General features: G+C 37.1%; 1 protein-coding gene across 2 annotated transcripts in view; it reads right to left on the reverse strand.

Moving 5' to 3' along the window:
* The window catches only part of GULP1 (GULP PTB domain containing engulfment adaptor 1), a 168,157-nt gene that overhangs the window by 36,361 nt on the left and 111,848 nt on the right, over positions 1-19,948 (reverse strand). For both annotated transcript variants that reach the window (XM_082484456.1, XM_082484455.1), the window contains exon 4: positions 8,666-8,737. In XM_082484456.1, coding sequence (XP_082340582.1) covers positions 8,666-8,737 — 72 coding nt within the window. The remainder of the gene's footprint in view (positions 1-8,665; positions 8,738-19,948) is intronic.

The following is a 19,948-nucleotide window of genomic DNA, read 5'->3' on the forward strand; positions in this document are numbered from 1 at the left end:
TATTTTGTTTCATTTTGCTTGTCAGCAGCTCCATTCGTGGGAAATTCTTAAAAAGTTTTAAGATCTACCCTAAAGGCACATAATTAACCTGCTCTTCCCTTCCTTCCAATTTTATCCCTCATTTTCAAAGCACACTTATTGAAAATTTTAGTAACTAAATATTAATTTATAATTAATCTTATTAACTTCATACAGTAACATGACCTACCCGGTTTATTACTGATTAATGTATCACGCTAGCTGATAAGTATCACATGCTTCACAAGTTAGTTAAAAAAAAAAGAAACAAACAAAACCCCAATCACCAAAAAAGAAACAGAAAAACCCCACTCTATGACATTCTCAAAACAGACTCTTCAATCTAAATACCTATTTTACACTTCAACAACTAGGATTGCTAAATATTGGCTAAATATTTTATCAAGGTTTGTACATGACGACTTACTAGTGAAAACCGACTAGCCAAAAGTCAAGCAAATCTAACATAACTTCTAGTTCTGCCTCTCTTCAGTATCATGCATATAGCTCTTGCAATATACACATCCTTTCCCTGCCCTCCTGTTCAGCTTCAAACCCATTTCTCACATATTTAGAGTACACTTTTAATACAATTTAATGACTATCCCTATCCTTTTATTTTAATTAAGGTAAGTCATCTCATACACATCATTTACTTAAAAAAAAATCATTTTATAGAAAATAAAATTTAAAAAACTCTCATCACTGGTTTACAGGCATTTTGGCCAACAAAATTTCTTGACCTTCTATGACAATTTGAATTTGCTACAGGAAAAATTTTTTTCTTTAATAAAAGTCAATAATTAAACCCCCCCAAAAAATCTGACTTAAATTTTATACTGCCAATTTAACCTGATTCTTAAGTCTCTGCTTTAAAAAACAGGAAAAAAGATAGGCCAATCAATGTCTTATTAGCACAGATGATTTTTCCAAGATGAATATAAAACTTAAATTGCCTGTCAGATCATTCTCATACATTTACTTAATACCCCCATTCTGATGGCTTTCCTTTCTGATTTGTGATTTGATTACATCCGTTTATTGGATAAAACTTTGAGGGCATACGTGGTCCCTTTTCATAGCACAATGTGGCTCTACGCTTGGCTCCCTTTGCTACGCATTAAATAGAAAGACCACAAAACCCACAGGTCACCTGGACAGTTTGGGCATCTCATTTTCCAATGCACTTTACAGTGCACAGAAGCATATTTATGCAATAGATAATTCTGGGGCACACCGCGATTTGGAACAGCCTTGAACTTGAGTGAACCCTGGCTTTTTGGAAATGTCCCTTTACAAACAAGATGCACACAAGTATTTCTGTGTAGTAACGACGAGAAGGCATAAATAATATTTGACTTTATTGAGTGAAAGCCATAATGCATGCTGAGAACGATGATGAAATGCTTAATTTTCCAACTGTAATCATCTCAAGAGTCCCAAACAACAACTACAGTCCGAAAACTTTTAAAAATAAGTAGATCTGAATAACTTGCACGAATTTTAGAACAGCTGGCCAAAGCTTGCTCCAAGTAGTCAAGAAGTCTTACAACAATGAGGAAGTTCCAGAAGATAATTCTGTGCCAATACTAAAAAAAGGGGTAAACAAAATGACCTTACCACATCTCCACTCTCAAAAGGCATAAATCAAATTCAAGAACTAGAGAACCCAAGTGAGATGAAATCAATGACGATCAATATGGATTCTACAAAAAATGCAGCCTGTCAAAATAGACAAAGCATTTGACAGAGTTTTGCATGCCATTATATTTAGGAAATGAAGCAATACGAAGAAAGTATTAGTTAAGTTAGTTACATTAGTCTCCAGATGCAGTTATAAACAGGAAATTGTCATTGGGAAGATATGTTTCTAATGTATTCCAGCAGGGTTTATTTCTTAAGCATGACATTATTGAACAATGACCAGGAGGAAAATAATTACTGATAAAATTTGCAGGCAGAAAAAATAAGAGGAAAAAATAGGGAGAAAAGTAATGAATGATTTGAAAGCTAAAATCATTACAGAGGATGGCTGCCGTTCACAAAGGTTGGCAGCGGCAAATAACGCACAGAATACCTCTCCAACCAGAACACCGCAGATTGCCTGTGTGCAAACAAACCATCTGGGAACAGACTTACTTTCTTGGGAGACTAGCCTGTGACGATGGAATTAAGAAAGTCTTGATGCCATGGTAGGCCTTCCGATAACTGTGGACCTTCTCATGAAACTACACTTGGGAAGATTAATGCAATCCTTGGATATTTCAAAGAGATCCTTAAGAAGACAGTAACGGCTGCACTGCATCAGCTGCTTGTGAGAAACGACTCAAATGTTATGTTCTGAGGTTTTCAAACACGGAAGGATGTTGACAAAATGGAGGAAGATCACAGGATATTTGCAAAAGTTAGCAGAGGACTGGAAACCCACTTTATAAGAACCTTAATCAAATCAAACCCAGGCTAATGGTGAAAGAAAAATACAAAAGAATCTCTTCAACACTGACAGCCAGAGAGACAAACAAGCTTTTTAATCAAAGGTTTACTGGGATACAGTGACTGAAATGTACGTGTAGATAAATTCAGAAAATCTGGTGCAGTTACACTCTTAATACTTTTCCTGTGCACTCTCTGTTCTACATAGAACAGATAATGTACAGACACTGATCAGTAATTTCTTTCGTATCTGACCATCTCCAGAATGCCACGTTCAGCCACCTCCCAAACTTGTGCAGGGTTTGAACAGTGGATCCTAACACCTACTCAGGTATCAGCCAATTTGCTTTTTTTCTTCTGTTTTTTCTACTCACTCCTTCTACCCAAAGAGGACCCTGAGGAAACTCTGGACAGGAGAGATTTGCAAACATTATATTCTCCTTTCAGCACACATTTGAAACAAAGTAATATTTGTAGTTCTCACAGTAACAAGATTATTTAAGAGGGTAAAAATCTGTAGCCTCCCATTGGCATCAAAATGGACAATGATATAAAATTATAATGAATCACAGCGTGGCTTGGGAAGAGATACGATGGGCCAAATTCTTAAGCTGTTAGTTTATACGTATATTGTTCTCAGGCAAGACACCCCAATTTGGCCCAATAATAATATGAGCAGCTCAGTGGGACGGGCTTGCTTTTATTTAACTGCTTTGGAATTAATATCATATTTTTCTTGAATCTTCTAGGGAAAGCAACAGCTACAAATAAATCTATTTTCTATGGTTTAATTTAGCTTTAAAAATAAAAAAGGAAAACACTTCCATATATCTTGTATTTTATTACAGTAGCAGGGAATATTGCGTATTTTGAGACTCATTAACATTACATTTGTAATGCTTATGCATCAAGTATTAGCAAACTACAGTCAGAGGATTAATCAGGAAAAATGAGGGAAAAAAAATATCACGTTTTAAAAACAGCCAGGAGCTTTAGTTAAAGAAATAATGGTTAAAACAAATTCTATCAAAATCAATTTAAGCTATGCAAATCAAAGCTATGTGCTTTTATTTATTATTTACACCTCACTGCATAATTCAAGAGTTTACTAAAAACCCTCAAAACATCAGAGGTAGACTTTTCTGTGATTTGGGTACTAATTTTCAGCCCAGGGAACAGAGGTTCAATTCCTTCATTTTACACAGGCTTCCAGTGAGACATCAGATATTGTACTTCATATGGACACCTCAAAAGATGTCTCTTTGAGGACAATGTACTTGTCTACACTGAGGCACAGCTTTATACGTGGCTTTGAGAAGACACTTTTCCTCTTTTTTCATAACAACATTCAATATAAGGAATGATGCCTGAAAAAAAAAATAGGCCCTATTTTGTTTGCAGTGACCGCGTATCATCTTTTTGGTCATATTATGGTCCAAACTCTCATGCGTTTTTTATGTGGGTATATTGAAATTACGACCTCTGAAAAATAGTTGTCAAGAAGAGGAAAAGGATGAAAAGGCCACAGATATGCAAACTGGAATCTCTTGATAATCAGATGGGTAGGGAAAAAGATATTCCATAGAAATGGATTTCTGGGATATGTTGTATTTTATTTTGCAAACACACACTGGACTGAGAGGAAGTCTGTTGATCTACTAACCACAGTGTAGAAGACAATGCAGTACAGTCTTTTTTCCATCTCGCACTCCCTGAAGTTAGTTTGTTTGGTTGGGTTTTTTTTTGGTTTGGGGGGGAGGAGGTGGGGGTGTGCTGGTTTGTGGGTTTTTTTTTGGTTTTGAGTGGGTTTTTTTTGTTTATTTTGTTTGGTGGTGTGGGGTTTGGGTGTTTGTTGTGGTTTTGGTGGTGTTTTTTTCATTGGGATTTTTTGATTGTTTTTTTTGGTGGTATTTATTTGTTCGGTGTTTGGTTGTTGGTGGTTTTTTTGAGAGAGAGTAAACAGGTATTCTCTTCTTCAGCTCTTCTCATCTGATCTGCTTTGGTCTTCAGGCTGTCCCTGGCTGGTCCTGAACCACACATTCTGCTTTCTCCAGTACTTCAAAGAGAACAGGCATGGCTGTAAGGCTTGACTGGAAACCTCTTTATCCCAATACTAACAGATTTTCTGTACTCCACCCTCCTCTGTCCTTTCAACAACAAATGAAACCCAGCTTTAACACGGAAGGGAGCTCAGAAAAATATCTATTTATGATGGTCTATTAAGGGCAGCAGCAGGACACCATCACAGCATGTGTGGAGGCGTGTGAAAGAGCACTCTTCACGTTGTGTATCCTTACGGGTCAAGGAGCTGATGAAGAATATTTCAAGTGGCTTCAAAGTGATTAATTCTATTTACATTATCTCTGGTCATCTCCAGTTACAGCAGAAAAGAGGAGGAGAAAGGGAAACTGAGTTGGAAGCTGGGTAAGAGAACAGCTTTAAGTTTGGTCCACACAAAAACATCCCTTTGAAGACTATAAGAGGAACAGCCCAAAACTCAGGTGCTTAATTGTGATTCCTCCCTAACACCCCTCTCTATGCCATTTTCTTCCCAGCAGTCTGGTTATGCTGCCCTTTCCATCTGTTATGCTGTTCTTTCTGCCTGTTCTCACCTCTGGCAACCCTTCAAGTGCTTTTTAAGAAGGACCAAATTCATTCCTACAGTCTGATTTAGAAGTTATATACTTCATTAATCAAGGAAAGTAATGATTGCACTTTATAAAATAAAGTGTGATTTGACAACATTTACCCATTTGAATAATGTAGGCATATTCTGACACAACACCTTGGTACCATTTTCCTTAGTTTTTATTTCATTCTAGAAATCAGTTTGACTAGCAAACTGTTTGTAATAAATTATGAGAACAGTTCACCTTATCTTAGAAATAATAATACACAACTTTCTTCTTTCTGCTGCTGTACAGCTCCAAGAAATTTGAAAACATGACGGGTAAACCCAACTGCATAAAACCACTGGACAACTCTCTACAAAAATTAAACATAGATATTTGACAAAACTGTAAATTGCAACTTGCAACTGACCCAGCAAAATTTTTAAGTGTTTAGAAAATGCAGCAATATTTAGGATAGTAGTACTTAGGATAAAACAAGTACAATGAAGCATCAAAAAAAATTTCCTCCAAGTTACTCTATTTTACTGTAGAACATCAGCTCCACCTGCTGGTATAAGCAAGTCCATGGAATGGCGTGCTACAGTTTTCCACAAAGCTATGTTTGGCAAGCCAAGAATCTTTGTACTGTTTGAGTTAAGATCTTTTGATTTAAAGAAGTAGAGAGTTGTATATGAAATGTGTATTCTGACACAGTTTGATGGCATGATAGCTTAAGAAAAATAGTCTACAGTGACAGTATAGCATGGTCTATATATCACTGTAAGCACATGGCTTCAAAAGGTTATAGGTGCGATGCATGCCAGCTGTAAAGATAGCTCCAAATATTAAGAAAGAGACAGCTGGTTTTCCGCTACTTATTAATTTTCATTAAAAACAAATTATGATTAACATTGTGATTAAAACCAAATCCATATAATAAAAAAAAAAACCAGCATCACAAGCCATACATCTCTTAGAAACTCTCCTATTCCAAAAAACACTATACATGTTTCTTTTCAAAATAAGATATTAGTTTTCAAACTGTTTTCACTGGTTTATAATTTTTAATTAACACTTTCCAAAGCCAAGCTAGAGTTTTGTGGTTAATAATAAAATCTAGTACCTCTAGGCTTCTCTTCAAAGAATTCAGATGCACAACATAAATTGATGCTGAAATGAGTATTTAATTAATTGAGGACTGTTTCAAAAAGAAAACGTCTTTATCGCTCTCTGAACTCTGTTCCAAGATTTTTCAAGTCTTTCCAAAAGTTGTCTTCAATTATTTTGTGAGTTTTCTAATAAATTTGTGATTACATAAGATCCCATGCAATATTTGACATCTAAGCTCCAAATTGCCACGCCTGAAGAAAATAGCGTAATTTTGTCAGCAACGATTCAGACACATATCTCCAAGGCAGTTTATTTAGGGAACACGTGTAAAAAGTTAGAACAGAAACCTACATACTCCAGTGACACCACAAGTACCTAAAAAAATTTTACTCCTTTTACATTTTAGTGCTATGCTGACAAATGAAAATAGTTCTGGCTCTCCCTACACTTCAGAGAACAGCTATTTGAAATCCTTTTTGGACCTGCTTTCAGAGCAAACTATTTCACGGTACAAAATCGTACAGCCCAAGCCACCAAAACCCTCCAGTGATCAGTGAGAGCCCAACTTAGCCGGGAGTTCCACCAGTGAGAGGGAGACACCGAGCAGTTGCTTTAGTTAGGAGGAGTCTGCTAAAACATTGTTAAAATAGAATTGAAACTTTTCCGTAGCAGGCTATTATCTTGATAGTTTTCTGCACAGAATTAACTTTGCTCAGGGGAACGGAGTTTTATAAACACAAAACATCTAACACAAGAGGCTTCACTCCAGTATTAGCTATAAACTGCGCAAAGCCCCCACAAAATCAAACATTTTGTTTCCACTGGTAGCATGCCGCAATGGTTAAAAAAAGGGTCATACTTACACTAGCCTAAAACACTTGAAAACAACCAGGCAATAATGTCTCTGATGAACTGCAACAGAGTAAATCTTTTTGGCGTAAAACATTCTAAGAATTGACTGAGCGAATCTTTAAATGCAGCAGTACTGTTTTGGTAGAGTAAAAATAATGGCAAAGAACTTCTGTTTAAATACCTTAAACACAATCACTAATCAAACTTGTAAAGACGTCTTTTTCAAGGGAAACCTCAGTCTTAAAAGCTGAGCTATGAGTAGCGTTTCATGCCTTCTTTCTTCCTTTTTTATGATAGTAATAACACAGAATCAAATGTTTCAATATCGATTCCCAAAATTTTCTGTACATTTCCGAGAAACTTCTGTGTAAATGAATAATGAAACCCCTACAAAAAGTTACGGAAAGTACAATAGAAAGCAGAACAATTTTTAAATATAAATAAACTAACGCTCCAATAGCTCTAAGCAGCCCAGCAGGAAGCAGTGTGATTCCACACCACTGGGAGTTATGGGGCAAATCAAATCAGCATTCCCTACCACAACTCACAACAGCGTTTGAAGAGCTTTAAGCATATGAGCTGTCACTCAAACAGTCAAGTCAAAGCCATGCTGAGGGTTGCTAACCGATAACAAGTCTTTTCACCAGGAGACTTTCTAATTGTGTACCGAGTCCCCCTGTGCCCAAGAGGAAATTGTAAAAGTCTGATTTTCTCAGCCCATCCACGTGCACCAGCGCGCAGGTGGTGTCTGTGCACACGGACCTTTTCAAACAAAACACGGAGGCCTGGAGGACAAGGCGGTACTGCTCCTTGCCATAAACAGGCTTGGTTTGTAAGCCCTATTCTCTCATTACAGCTCCGTTTCCAGATATATCACCAATTATCACAGCTGGAGGCTGGACAGCATTCATACCAGCGTCACAAACCTTCACCTCCAGTCTAACAGTCAGTTTGTGTGGACCAGACACGTCAGCTTTAGCTGAAGAGCAGTCAGGGGCAGGCAGTACCCACAGAGCTATTACAGACCGCTTACAGCATGGTTTGATCTTCTTACTCCTGTTCTCGGGCACCAACAGTTTACCTTAAGTGGGTGGGTATTCCGTGTTTTGCAATGGGAGGCAACTCGCCTAACTGGGGCTCATAGGAGCAATGCACAGCCCAGAGAAACGCAGGACAGGCATTACTGAAGTCACAAGTTTTTGGGTCAAGGAAGAGTTTGCCTTTTTTTTTTTTTTTTTAAATACTCTGGCAACATATTTGGGGCGCCATCATTAGAGGCATTCAATAGCCATAGAGTGAGGAAGGCAGCTAAAATTGTTGCTACCTAAGTTTGTAGTAACAAAGCCCTTAAGTTTCCAAAGAACAAGCATTACGCATTAAAGTACATAAACTTTATACAATACTATAAATAATTGTACAATTTAGGAGACAACTAAATATTTGTACAGCAGAACATCTGACAATACGGACATAATAGGGAAGGGCTTACACACCTGTGAAGAGATCAGCAAAAACCGCTACTAAAACCAATGAATTTACCTAGAAACACTTTCAAAGTGTCTTACCTGTGAAAACAAGTTAAGAATACACTCCATTTTTATTTCATTAAAAATCTATTCTTACCGTTAATTCTTTCTTACCTTTAATTTTCTAACAGCATCTCTCACAACTTCTGTGCCTTTGGGCTGCTCCACTTCCGTACTGCCAAGAAACTGAAAAGATTGTAATTGTGAGAAATAAGTTATGCACTGAAAGGCCTAATTAACTCAAGTAATCTTATTTTCCCATTATTTCCAAATAACATTTTTGAAAGACAATACTTTCAATAGTTGATAAATAACAAATCTTCATACAGCTATTTCTAATCAAGAGAATAACAAGAATTAAATTCTAATTAGACAAATATAAGAGTTATCAAAAGCAGCTTTTAAAAAACATTTTATTTATCTGGATCCCATACAAGTCTGTAAATTAGAGGTTAAGTACCCTTTTCCATTAGGAAATTGTACTTTTGGTAATACCATCTCTTTTGGAAAAGAATAAAAAAAATACAAAAAAAACCTGAAATAAGATACTTCCCTTCATCAACACGAGCCAACGGTTTGGACTATGTCACTAAAACTTTCATACAGTGATGCAAGATAAATTTAAAAGGCTTGATTTTGCTCTCAGAGCTAGTTGGTACAGTAGTTTTATAGATTTAAAGGAACTAGGTTCCAACTTACATAAAAACAAGGATCATATTAAATGAATTTCTAATGAAACCAAAGATGCACCTCTTAACATACAAAGCACGATACTTTGGAACCTTACCATTTCTTTATTTGTATACTGAAATGCCCTTACATTCTTCTGTACAGTTTTGCTTGCCTTCTACTATACCGTTACGAAAGGTGGGATAACTGAGGCTGCCTGAACCGCACCTGTGTAATAATGTGAATAATCGAATTGCCTGATTTTCACTGAGGCACAGTTGATTTACGTCACACCATGTAGCTGTATATGCCAAAATAATGCTATCAAGAACGAAAAAAAAAAAACTTTTTTCTCCAAAGTACACCATTTTCCGTGTAACATGACAGAGAGGTATGTATAGTTTTTAAGTCTTAGCAGTTGCAAAAGGAACTTAAATTTGCCCAGCTACAGATGCTTTCAACATAGTAACTCTGAAGTTTTAAATGTTATTAACTTCAAAACATGTTTTCTGTAGTCAATGTGCTCAAGCTGTACTCCTGCAAAGAAACTTTGCAGCTCTACCAATAATTAAATCTCATTAGAAATCTGCTACTGACTCTGAAATATGATGTGCCATCTGGAATACAAAAGCGTGTAAATCAAACCACCATGCACATCTGCTGTCAACACTCTCTACTATAACAATTCTCCAGGTAGGAGACCAAGGCATTGTAATAACAAAGCAGAAACCTCTATTATTATTGATTTGATGTCTTTCATACAACATCTCCGATGACTTTAAATAGCGGGTATGCCCTTCCCTGAAAAGGGACAGTTGAAGAAAATGCACACAGAGAAAGAACAATGATTCTCGGACATTATGGATACTACATCTGTCAGAAAGGGAAAGGTGAGTGAATATATGTGAGCAAATGTATGTGAGTAAAAAAAAAAAAAGTAACCACAAGTGAAAATGGATAAGAAAGAAAGTAGATAAGGTCAGATGAGACTAAGAGGAATGCTGATAATACCAGGTATCTATACACAAGCGTATTTATACACTGCACACTTGGCACAACACAATAGGTAGAATTATAGTTGCTGTAAAGTTTGTGAGCAGGCCAAGGTACTTTATACACAGTACAGAATCCTGCATAAACGCAGGAAATAACAGCTGCGAGTGTGGATAAGGCTCAACGAACAGAGAACACAGGTCACTGCTGCCCACGGTGGAGTGGAAGATGGCTGCGCGTACTTCATCCACACGTGCTTCCTAATTGCAGAGTTTTGAAACTTGCAGCTCCAGAGGCATTATCAACGTAAGCAACCCGGTACTTGTTGATACGCATTTAGGGCTGGGCCTTGGGTGGAATTGTGTCGAATACACTTCTAGATGCCCTGGGGTACACTGCCTTGCCTGCAGCCACTTCTCCAGAATAGCACAGGGCTGCCCTGTGTTTCTTATTTGCTAATTTCCCCCCAGATGACCGAGATCTGAGATAGCAAAAGACAGCTCAAATGCAATAGAGCCATTTCCCTTTCCCTTCCCTCTCAGCTATCTCCCTCTGATTTGAAGTCCAGGAAAGACAAAGGTATCTCTGCTGTAATCAATAAATCCCACCAGCAGACCAAACTCTTAATGAACAATAATTTCATAAATACTGTTTTTCTGGGGGCTTATTCACATTACTGCCTTCGAAAGCATAAGCACCAAATTAAGCTTCTGCCACAGCTGGGGCACCTCTTAAACTTCCCTGAATTTGTAAGTCCATAGTAATGTCCCTCAAAACAGAAATTACCATTTCTGATCATAGAGAGGAGGGAGAAATAGGCATCTAAATAGAAATCTGCTAAATAGAAATGTGCTGAAAGCCCAGGTTTACATGACTGTCAGATCCTGAAGAAACACATGCTAATTGGGTTTGCTCAACAAGTTACAAAAGAAATAAACAACCAAGACTCAAAGTATATGGAGACATCATGAGCATTGTATCGATATTTATGGAACATAACTAACCAGAATTCTACCAGTCATTTGCAATGCACTGTCTTCCAGATGAGTATCGGTTTTGACATTAAGCATCACTACTGAAATTGTTATTGCTCTCGGCAGTTTTGAACTGGATGTGGAATTAGAGCTTTTGCTTAATAAACTATTCAGTAAAATACAGTAAGATTTAATCCATCAATACAAAGCAGATGTAGCATGTTAATATCGGAGATGATGAGACCATGCCATGGGTTGCAATGTTTGTATCTGATATATATTTTTATCTCTTAACTGGCGTTCTATTTTTTTTTTTTATTCAGTTAAGTTCAAATTTTAGTCATAACTGCTTACACATTTCACGCCTGAGCTTCATAAGCTTTCTCATTTTATTTACTTATTTATTTTTGGTAAAACAGTGATAAAGAAGAGAAGAGCAATTAAGAGCAAATATTCTGAATATTTATATTAATTAGACTGATCTATTTGGGGCAAAATATTAAAAGAATGTCAAATCAAGAAAATTTATTTACCAATTACACCAAAAGAGCGTGCAATATAGGTTTAACGTATAACTAAGATATTAACTGGAGGCATTTTATTGCTTGCTTTTCCATCTGCTCTGTACCTTTTTTGTGTGATATGCCCTATCATCGTACTTTGTTTAATATTAGGTACCAATTACTATGGTATTAGTCTTAATAGTTAAGCTGCGCAAACACATATGTATGTGCAAAACTGAGACTTCAGATGACAAGCTCAGTGTGACAAAGGCCTCTGTGCGTGTATAATCCCTAACACAGAATGGATGCACTGCCACCTCTGGGACTTCTAAAGTAAACAACTAATTCACCACCCTCATGAAACGGAGACACAGCCATTTCATTACAGTCTTTCCAGCAGATTTTTTTCAGCAAGTCTCACACAAACACAGAACACAAATATTTGTTGTATCAGGAATTCAGTACAGCTCTGGCATGAATAGTATAGATATTCACTGTTGAAGAGTGCAAAACAATTTCAAAGCGAAATCGGTCAATATGAAACTTCCTTTTGCAAGATCAGGCTCCTTCAGAAAGCAGTACCGATGCAGAATTCTAGATGGGAACCGTAAAAGTTAGCGATTGCTTTGATCACTGCAGGTTCCCTCCCACAGCTACGGCCCTTTTGCAGACCCAGCTCACAAGAAACAACAGCACCGTGAAATATAACTCTTCCTGAGAGTCACGCTAATACAACTCCCACATTTAATTGCAGAAGAGAGAAACAGAAAATAATGTAGCAGCTCTCCTTCAGATCATTCGCTATTAATCCCATATGTAAATTGATAAATGCATTAAAATCTTAAGTGTTCATTAACATCAAATATGTAATAGCGATGAAAAATGTTTACACGATCGTTACATATATTTACTGTTTGCATCTAGTAAACGGGTTATTGAAATCCGTGTACTTCATGCATAACAAGCCAATTCAAACAAAAATGCTTATTAAGTTAGGTATGCCACTAGACTCATCTTTTTAAATATTTACGTATTGTTTACTGTTAATGAGGAGTTCACCGCAATCATACTGAGTCTGACTTTAAGGATTTCAAAGCGAATGACATCTGACATTTTGTATAACATAAAACAAGCTAAGGCGATATTTTCCCATATAAATTACCACACATTTTCCATTGCAGTCTGCCATTCTTCCCCACAAAACTGATGACAGGTTATTTTTCTAATATATTACTTATTGTGATCTCACTTGCAGCTGTCTACAATCAGAAATAAGTTTTATGAGGTCAGCGGATCGTATCAGTCAAAACAGTTTAACTGTTCCTTTAAAGTATATTGAGGCTTGTTCTTCCCTCATTGATGTTTGCCATTACGAAAGTGAGCTGTTGACCAGCCCTATACAAGGCAAACACCTCAGATCAAACTGTTTATAATCTAATGTTAGCAGAAACCAGATGTCCTCACTCCACATGCAAAGATTTCCAAGATAGTGCAGCTGCAGAGAATTAACAGACGCTATTTCATCATATTAGACTCAACAGAAGTTTTACCATTGACAGCGACTTGGGAGAGTAACTCAGCCGCGTAATGGCCGCCTTACACAACAAACCAGTAATTCTTTGCGGAGAACAACTCTTCCTTCAGAATGCAGTCGCAATGAGGATTTTTCCTATGCGTTTAACTTGCGCAAGACACGTTTTGGTCCAATTCCATAGTGACATTATTAAAAATGCTTTCATAGCTGGAGAAACTGTTTTTTAATAGTTTTAACAATTTTAAAAGAAAGGTAAGTCTTTTTTACGTTTATTTTGCTGGCTTAATTAGGTCAATTCAAACATAGGGCAACTTCAGGCAGTCAGAACTCTTTACAGTTCTGACAAGTCTGTCGCAGGTATCACATGCCCAATAGCTATTAGTAAGGCCGGGCAAATTGTTAAGGTTAACAGTTCACTTTTTTCCTTGTCATTAACAACACACTCCAGAAATTCTTCCCCCTGTCGGCTTACATTTTGACCCTCATTCTACTTTTTTAACATGCAAAGTGTATCCAGGTGCTTATCGTCAAAACTTAGGGGGAATACAAAAAACCCTATCCATCCTTTGGAAAAGTCAGTTTTACAAGAGTCAAAAAAATCCTTAAACCTAAAACTTGACTAAGAAATAGTTTTAGGTGCTCTTTTGAATATTTAATGTAGACTTCCACTCTTCCAGTAGAGAGCAGTGTAGGATATTTTAATAAGAAAACAACATCTGTTTTCTTTTGTCATCACATTTCAGCCTTTAAAAAAATCCAGTCTTTCACAGTGCCACATTTCTTTATCACTCTGAAATCTCTGCATATTAAAAGTTCGCTTTTATGCAGATTTAAATGCAATTATATGAAAAAAGTACTTACCAAACTCATACAATAAGGAAAGGAAAAAGCAATGCAAAATTAATGGATACCTGCTGCCAAAATTTGACAAATTATCTCCTTCTACAGCAGAAGTTGAAGGGATGCTGATTTACTGATGAAAGGATGACAAATGTATCCACATTCTGATAACATCATAGTGACAGTATATAATATAAAATGCGAATGAAAGAGAAGCAGGATCAGTTTTGAAGCTATGCAGAAAACAGATGAAAAAAATGTCTAAGCTGTTAATCACTTCCTAGGACATGAACAGGGTTTATTCAGTCTTGCATACATGAGTCTTCTCCATCAGAAGTACAATATGGACTATAAAACACACACCTCTTTCTATTTTGTCTTCCTTCTCTTCCTCCGCCCTACAGTCCTGTTCCCCACCTGCAACAACTTCCTTAGCTCTCTACCAATACATGTTTTTGCCAGAGTACATAAAAGTTTGGGTTTTTCCCTTTTGGGGAGCACTTCTTTAAGCGACACCTTAAAAACAACTGCCTCTGGCAGGCATGACTGCTGCTTAAATGAGAGCAGAAATCAAACATGAGATTATGACAGAGAAAAGTGCTACAGACATCAGCACATTCCCTGAATATCCCCTGCTTGTCTGACATGTAATGTTCCGCATAAATGGTGACTCTGACACAGGAAAAAAAAAAATCTACGCATTTTTCTGAGGGAATGTTCGAGCACTATTTGCAAAAAAAAAAAAAGGAAGGAATGCGTGATTAAAAATATAAAGAAAAAGAAGGGTCTTCTAATGGAAATCAAATTTTACCAGGTATTTCACCCATCAGTAGAATTAAGCCAAATGCATGTGAGAAAAGAGGCGTAAATATTTAACCGTTAACAAAAGAATCTTCCAAATCCAGTGATATAAAAACAAGCTGTGCTTAATTTTAAGCAACCTATCAGCAAGCTACAATGGTTGAATTTGTACTTTATTCTCTAGAAGTGTAGTAGCTAAGAACTCTGCAATATTGAACGTCTGAGCAATCATCTCAGTCTTTTAAGTTTGGTGCAATGACTACATAATAAAGAATATAATTTGATAACTAAAGCTTAATATGCTTTTGAACAGTTGACAGACACAGACAACACAGACATCTTCTTGGAGCGATATGCCTCACGAGGCTCTGGATGTGGTTCTTGCCAGGAACCCAAATGTCTGGAAGCAGGAATATCTAGAAATATTCTGGTAAAGATGCCTAAGAAACTGAGGACATATGGCAGTCCTAATCCTGCCTACACCTGTCTTCTAACCCATGTTTAGATTTGATGAGAAGAGAAATTACATAGCTCACTGGGAAGAAACTTGACATGTGGTCCAAGTAAGCTAAATCTAGCTTGGTGCAATTTTAAAGGCAAAAGAATGAGAATAATTGCACCAGGTCATTTTTTTCCTCAAGTCCCACTGCATTTAAATCCACAGCCAGATGGGAAAAAACTAAAGGGCACAGAAATAGGAAAATACAATAGGAATACATTTATATTAACATAACCGGTTCGTTTGTAATAAGAATTTCAGAGAACTTAGGACACACTTGGTAAATGATCAAACTTAGACCTTCTCCAGAGAGACCAGTGTGGTCATACGTTAAGGTGGCTATCAAGAAGGATATATTTAAAATTAAATCTTAAATCAGATTACAACACAGCTACCAAAGCTGTTCTCTGCATAAAAACGTCTAATCCTAACGGTAAAATAACATTAGGAGATATGGCTAATACCTTCACAAGAAAGATAAGAGCAGGCTAGAATACAGAAAGAAAGCAAAAAGGTAAAAAGCTTATCTCGTCGAGACTGTCACTATAGAAAATACCAGCTGTACAAGAAGAAACATTCAGTATTTCTTCAGTCCATCAATCTACACAGCACTTCAGAAGCACATCTCAAACCGTACCATGCCCCGAAGAGCTGTCAGGCTGAATCCGAGGATCATAACGGAGCTGGTGTGGTGGTGGTGGGACGTACGCTGTTCTCCCACTGCATACACCATTATCAGCCGCCTTACAGCTACCCAGATTTTAGCCACAGGCTGAGAATAAACACAGCTACATGCAGACTTACTTCCACCTCAAACAACTGGGTGAGGAAAAAGCGGTTCTTTGGCTTTGCTCTGCAGACTTGTTAGCTGGAGCTAAGAGTTCACTTCTGGTCTAAGTGAGCTCTACCCAGCGGAGGCACGGAGGCAGCAGCAGGAAGGCCATACAAACATCCCTTAGGGAAACCAGCTTGGAGCAAAACAATGGCAAGCTCAAGTAAATTTTAGAATTTTTTTTTATAAGCTTTTGATGTATAGGAAAAGGGCTTAAAGAGGAAGATTTTAACAGTGCACAAATGACAGTGATGCTAATATTAGTAGTATATCATACTGAAGGCCTCTTTTTCTTTTAAGCCCAGGTGCACTCCCCACAGCTGATAAATAAACAAGAAATCAGAGATAATATTTGGTATGAAAGAAACAAGGGCAGAGGAAGATGGTAGTGAGAACAAATTTATCACTGGAGAAAAATAATTTATTATCCTACGTTCTCTGGTTGTGATTGGGGGACACACATTCTTTTGACAGCATTCTTTCTTCAGGCGTGCTGCACTGTCCATTACCCTTCACATGCAAGAATCCTGTGCTCAGAGATTGGAGAAAATGAAGGAGTAAATTAAAGAACAACACGCTTCCAAACTTCATCCTCTGGGTTTCAATTCAGACACACTCGGTGTTTCCAGTTTTGGCATTTACACCAGGGAACAGATTTTTTTTTTTTTTTTTTTTTTTTTTTTTTGGCAGAAGCATCTGTCAGCAACAGGAGATGTCTGTGGGTAATCCAAAGGCACGATCATCAGGTTATTATAGCTCCTTTGCTTCAATACTTAAACTATTAACACTTAACACAGAGATTCATCCAACATTAAACAGTGGCATCAAATTACTATCTTCTGTTTTTCCATTGCTATTCATCAACTCTGCAGAGCCTCTTGTAGAGTATCATTGTTACTGCCTGGAAATTTTAGAATAACTAACAAGAGATAACTCATCAAATGAGCATGCTGTTGACTAATGTGATCTAACTTGACCTTATTCATGGTCTGAGTTGCTTCTGACTTGCCTAGAAAATGACTGAGCCATCCAACTACAGATGCCGAGTAGCATTCTTGCCAGCTCCTGCAATCCTCTGTCGTTACTCTCCTATTAGTTTACATTTTATTTAGCCTGATCTCTAAGAACTGGCAACTCTAAACTCACTGTTGAAACTTAAAATGCAGTATCTCTTGGCTTCTGTAAGAGTTATCATTGTTGAACCAACACTCAGTCAAGGCATTTATTCAGACAGATTATACTTCTGATAACGCAGGCGCACAGGGAAATGTACCTGCGTATTCACTAGAACCATTCTGTATTCAGACAGGAAAACAGAACTAATTATCAAATTTGGCACTTCCTTTAGAAAGGTATATTCCAAACATGAAGCCTCTGATACTCATTCACTGAAGACACATCATACCGCTTGAATGCCTCAATTCAGAAGATTTGTATTCCTGACTGGATTGTTCCCAGTAAAACAAATATCTACTCTAATTCAAGCGAAGAGAGTCCACTTAAAAATAATTCACAGTCACTATTTTAAACATCAACTTTTCAGCTTTAGAACTGCATAGTAACAGAGTAGACAGATTTTTCAGCTTTACAAGCCCATAATTAGACAGTAGACTTAGTTCTGCACCACAGGAATTGGATTCAAGACAAGCATCATTTCTTTATGAAAACAGTAGTCAAACTAAGCCCTCAAATTTATCAAAATACTATTTTTCACCAAGTCCTAGATATTTTCAAATATCTTATGTAAGAAAGTTGACATCTTGTTGGCTTTTTTTTTCCCATAAACCAGATGCCAATACAGTGATTTAATTTATATTAATCATAAGACACTATTTCAACAATTCCTGTATTCCACTCAAACGTACTGAAGTAGTACAAACAGCTCTCCATCTACAGACTCATTTGCAAAGATGTCAAATGAACTGTTAGAAACTTTAAAACAGAGACCAGCTTTGCTTTAGTTCCCACTTAATCTCCCCAGATGCTAGTTAGCAACACTGGCAAGTCTAGATGGAACTTCACTGTATTGAAGCGTGAAAAAATGTTTTCATTATTACTACTTGTATAAACCCGCTAGTCTACCCAAATTCCGGTTACAATTAATTTCCTTTAGCATTCCAATAAAGCTAAAGGACAGATGCCCCCTGCACCCTCCCCCCCCCCCCCCCCCCCAAAAAAAAAAAAAACCCAAAAAAACCCAAACAAACCTCACCACCCCAATCTAGTAGAATGCTACAATTAAAGGAACAGCAAGATCAAGATCCCAAGCACTGGTATTCTCACAACTTTCTTAGAAGTTACCACTGTAACACCCTGCATAAGACATGCAAAAGTGCCGTCCTAGTTTTTGGCTCTGTTTCGCCCTGCTGTATCAACCCACTGGTTTTCATACTGCCACTGTTCCTTTAACTGTAGCACATACTGGTCTGCTCTGTATTAGCATTCTGCAGGCTATCTAGCTTTTTACACAAATTATAGCAAGTTAAAGCTTGAACTCAGTGTTCTCAAGCTCCATCTGTCCTGCCGACTTCTTTTTTTTCCTGTTGCAAACATTCAGCCTATCAAACAAAACCTCCCCAAGAACAATGAAAACTGAACCGAGATGACAGAACACCCTTATGAAGAAACAAGCTACGTTGTCAAGGATTCAATAACAAAACAAATCTTAGTTCATAAAACTGGCAAAACCATTCTGGCTTTAACAAGAAGATGAACCTTTCTAAAATTTGGAGCATTTTGATTAACTCAGAACTTCTTTAACAGAGTGAGGCGGCTGAATTAGGGGTACACCTCTGAGCCACATGAGTAAACAGGCCATGACGTCATTCAGAAAGTGGCTGTTCCTTCAAAGACATATTTCCCAGATGACTTCATTGTTAGGCATAAATCTGAGCACCGGCTTCCGATTCTTTCTTTCGCAATAACATGCACAAGAACAGCCAGGAGTTTCCATGTGCCGTTTCAAGGTGGGATTGTGCAATTCTGAGCATTCAACTTGCAGCAACTTTTTCAGATCGAAGCTGGACACAAAATCATTACAGCCTTCCTCTGTTCAATGTAAATAAACCTCTGCAAGTTGTGGAAGAAACGGTGATGGATTTTTATATATATATATAGTATATATATTAATGAAGACAAATGGAAAAACATTGAAGTTACTTTTTGTACTGGAAAATATTAATAATATCTTATAAAAGCAGAGATACAATTCCACAGACATTGTCAATTTTGTGAACAAAGTTTATTTTGCTCTAAACTAATTTCTACCTCCTTTGTCCTTGACTAACATGATAGTGCTGAACTTGTAGTATCACACTCTTTCACCATGGCAACATGCAATGACATTATATACACAGAAACAGGAATTCCCAGTGGGACAAAAAACAGAAGTCATCACAGTTACGAATAAAATTTTTATTCAAACACAAGTAGCCTTAATAATAAGAACAAATAACTGTTGTCTATTACTCTCAGTTTATTAAAGCCCTTTTCCAGTTTAATATGAAATCCTCTATTTTAAGGACATCGCATCTCTTCTGAATCAGGACTTCTAATACTCTGAGCTTTACTGCACCATAGATTAGAATAAATTGCTCCTGTTTTAATTCTTGATTCACAGAAACACTTGGCTGCCAAACAGAGGACAAACAGTGCAGCAGATAATAGTTATTCTGGAGAAAGAATCATGAACATGTGGAGCTAGTGCTTTAGCTTTAGCAGCCTGGAAATTTAATACCACTTTGGGTAATTTT

This window comes from Vanellus vanellus, assembly GCF_965231255.1.
Source record: "Vanellus vanellus genome assembly, chromosome: 5".
Lineage (NCBI taxonomy): Eukaryota > Metazoa > Chordata > Aves > Charadriiformes > Charadriidae > Vanellus > Vanellus vanellus.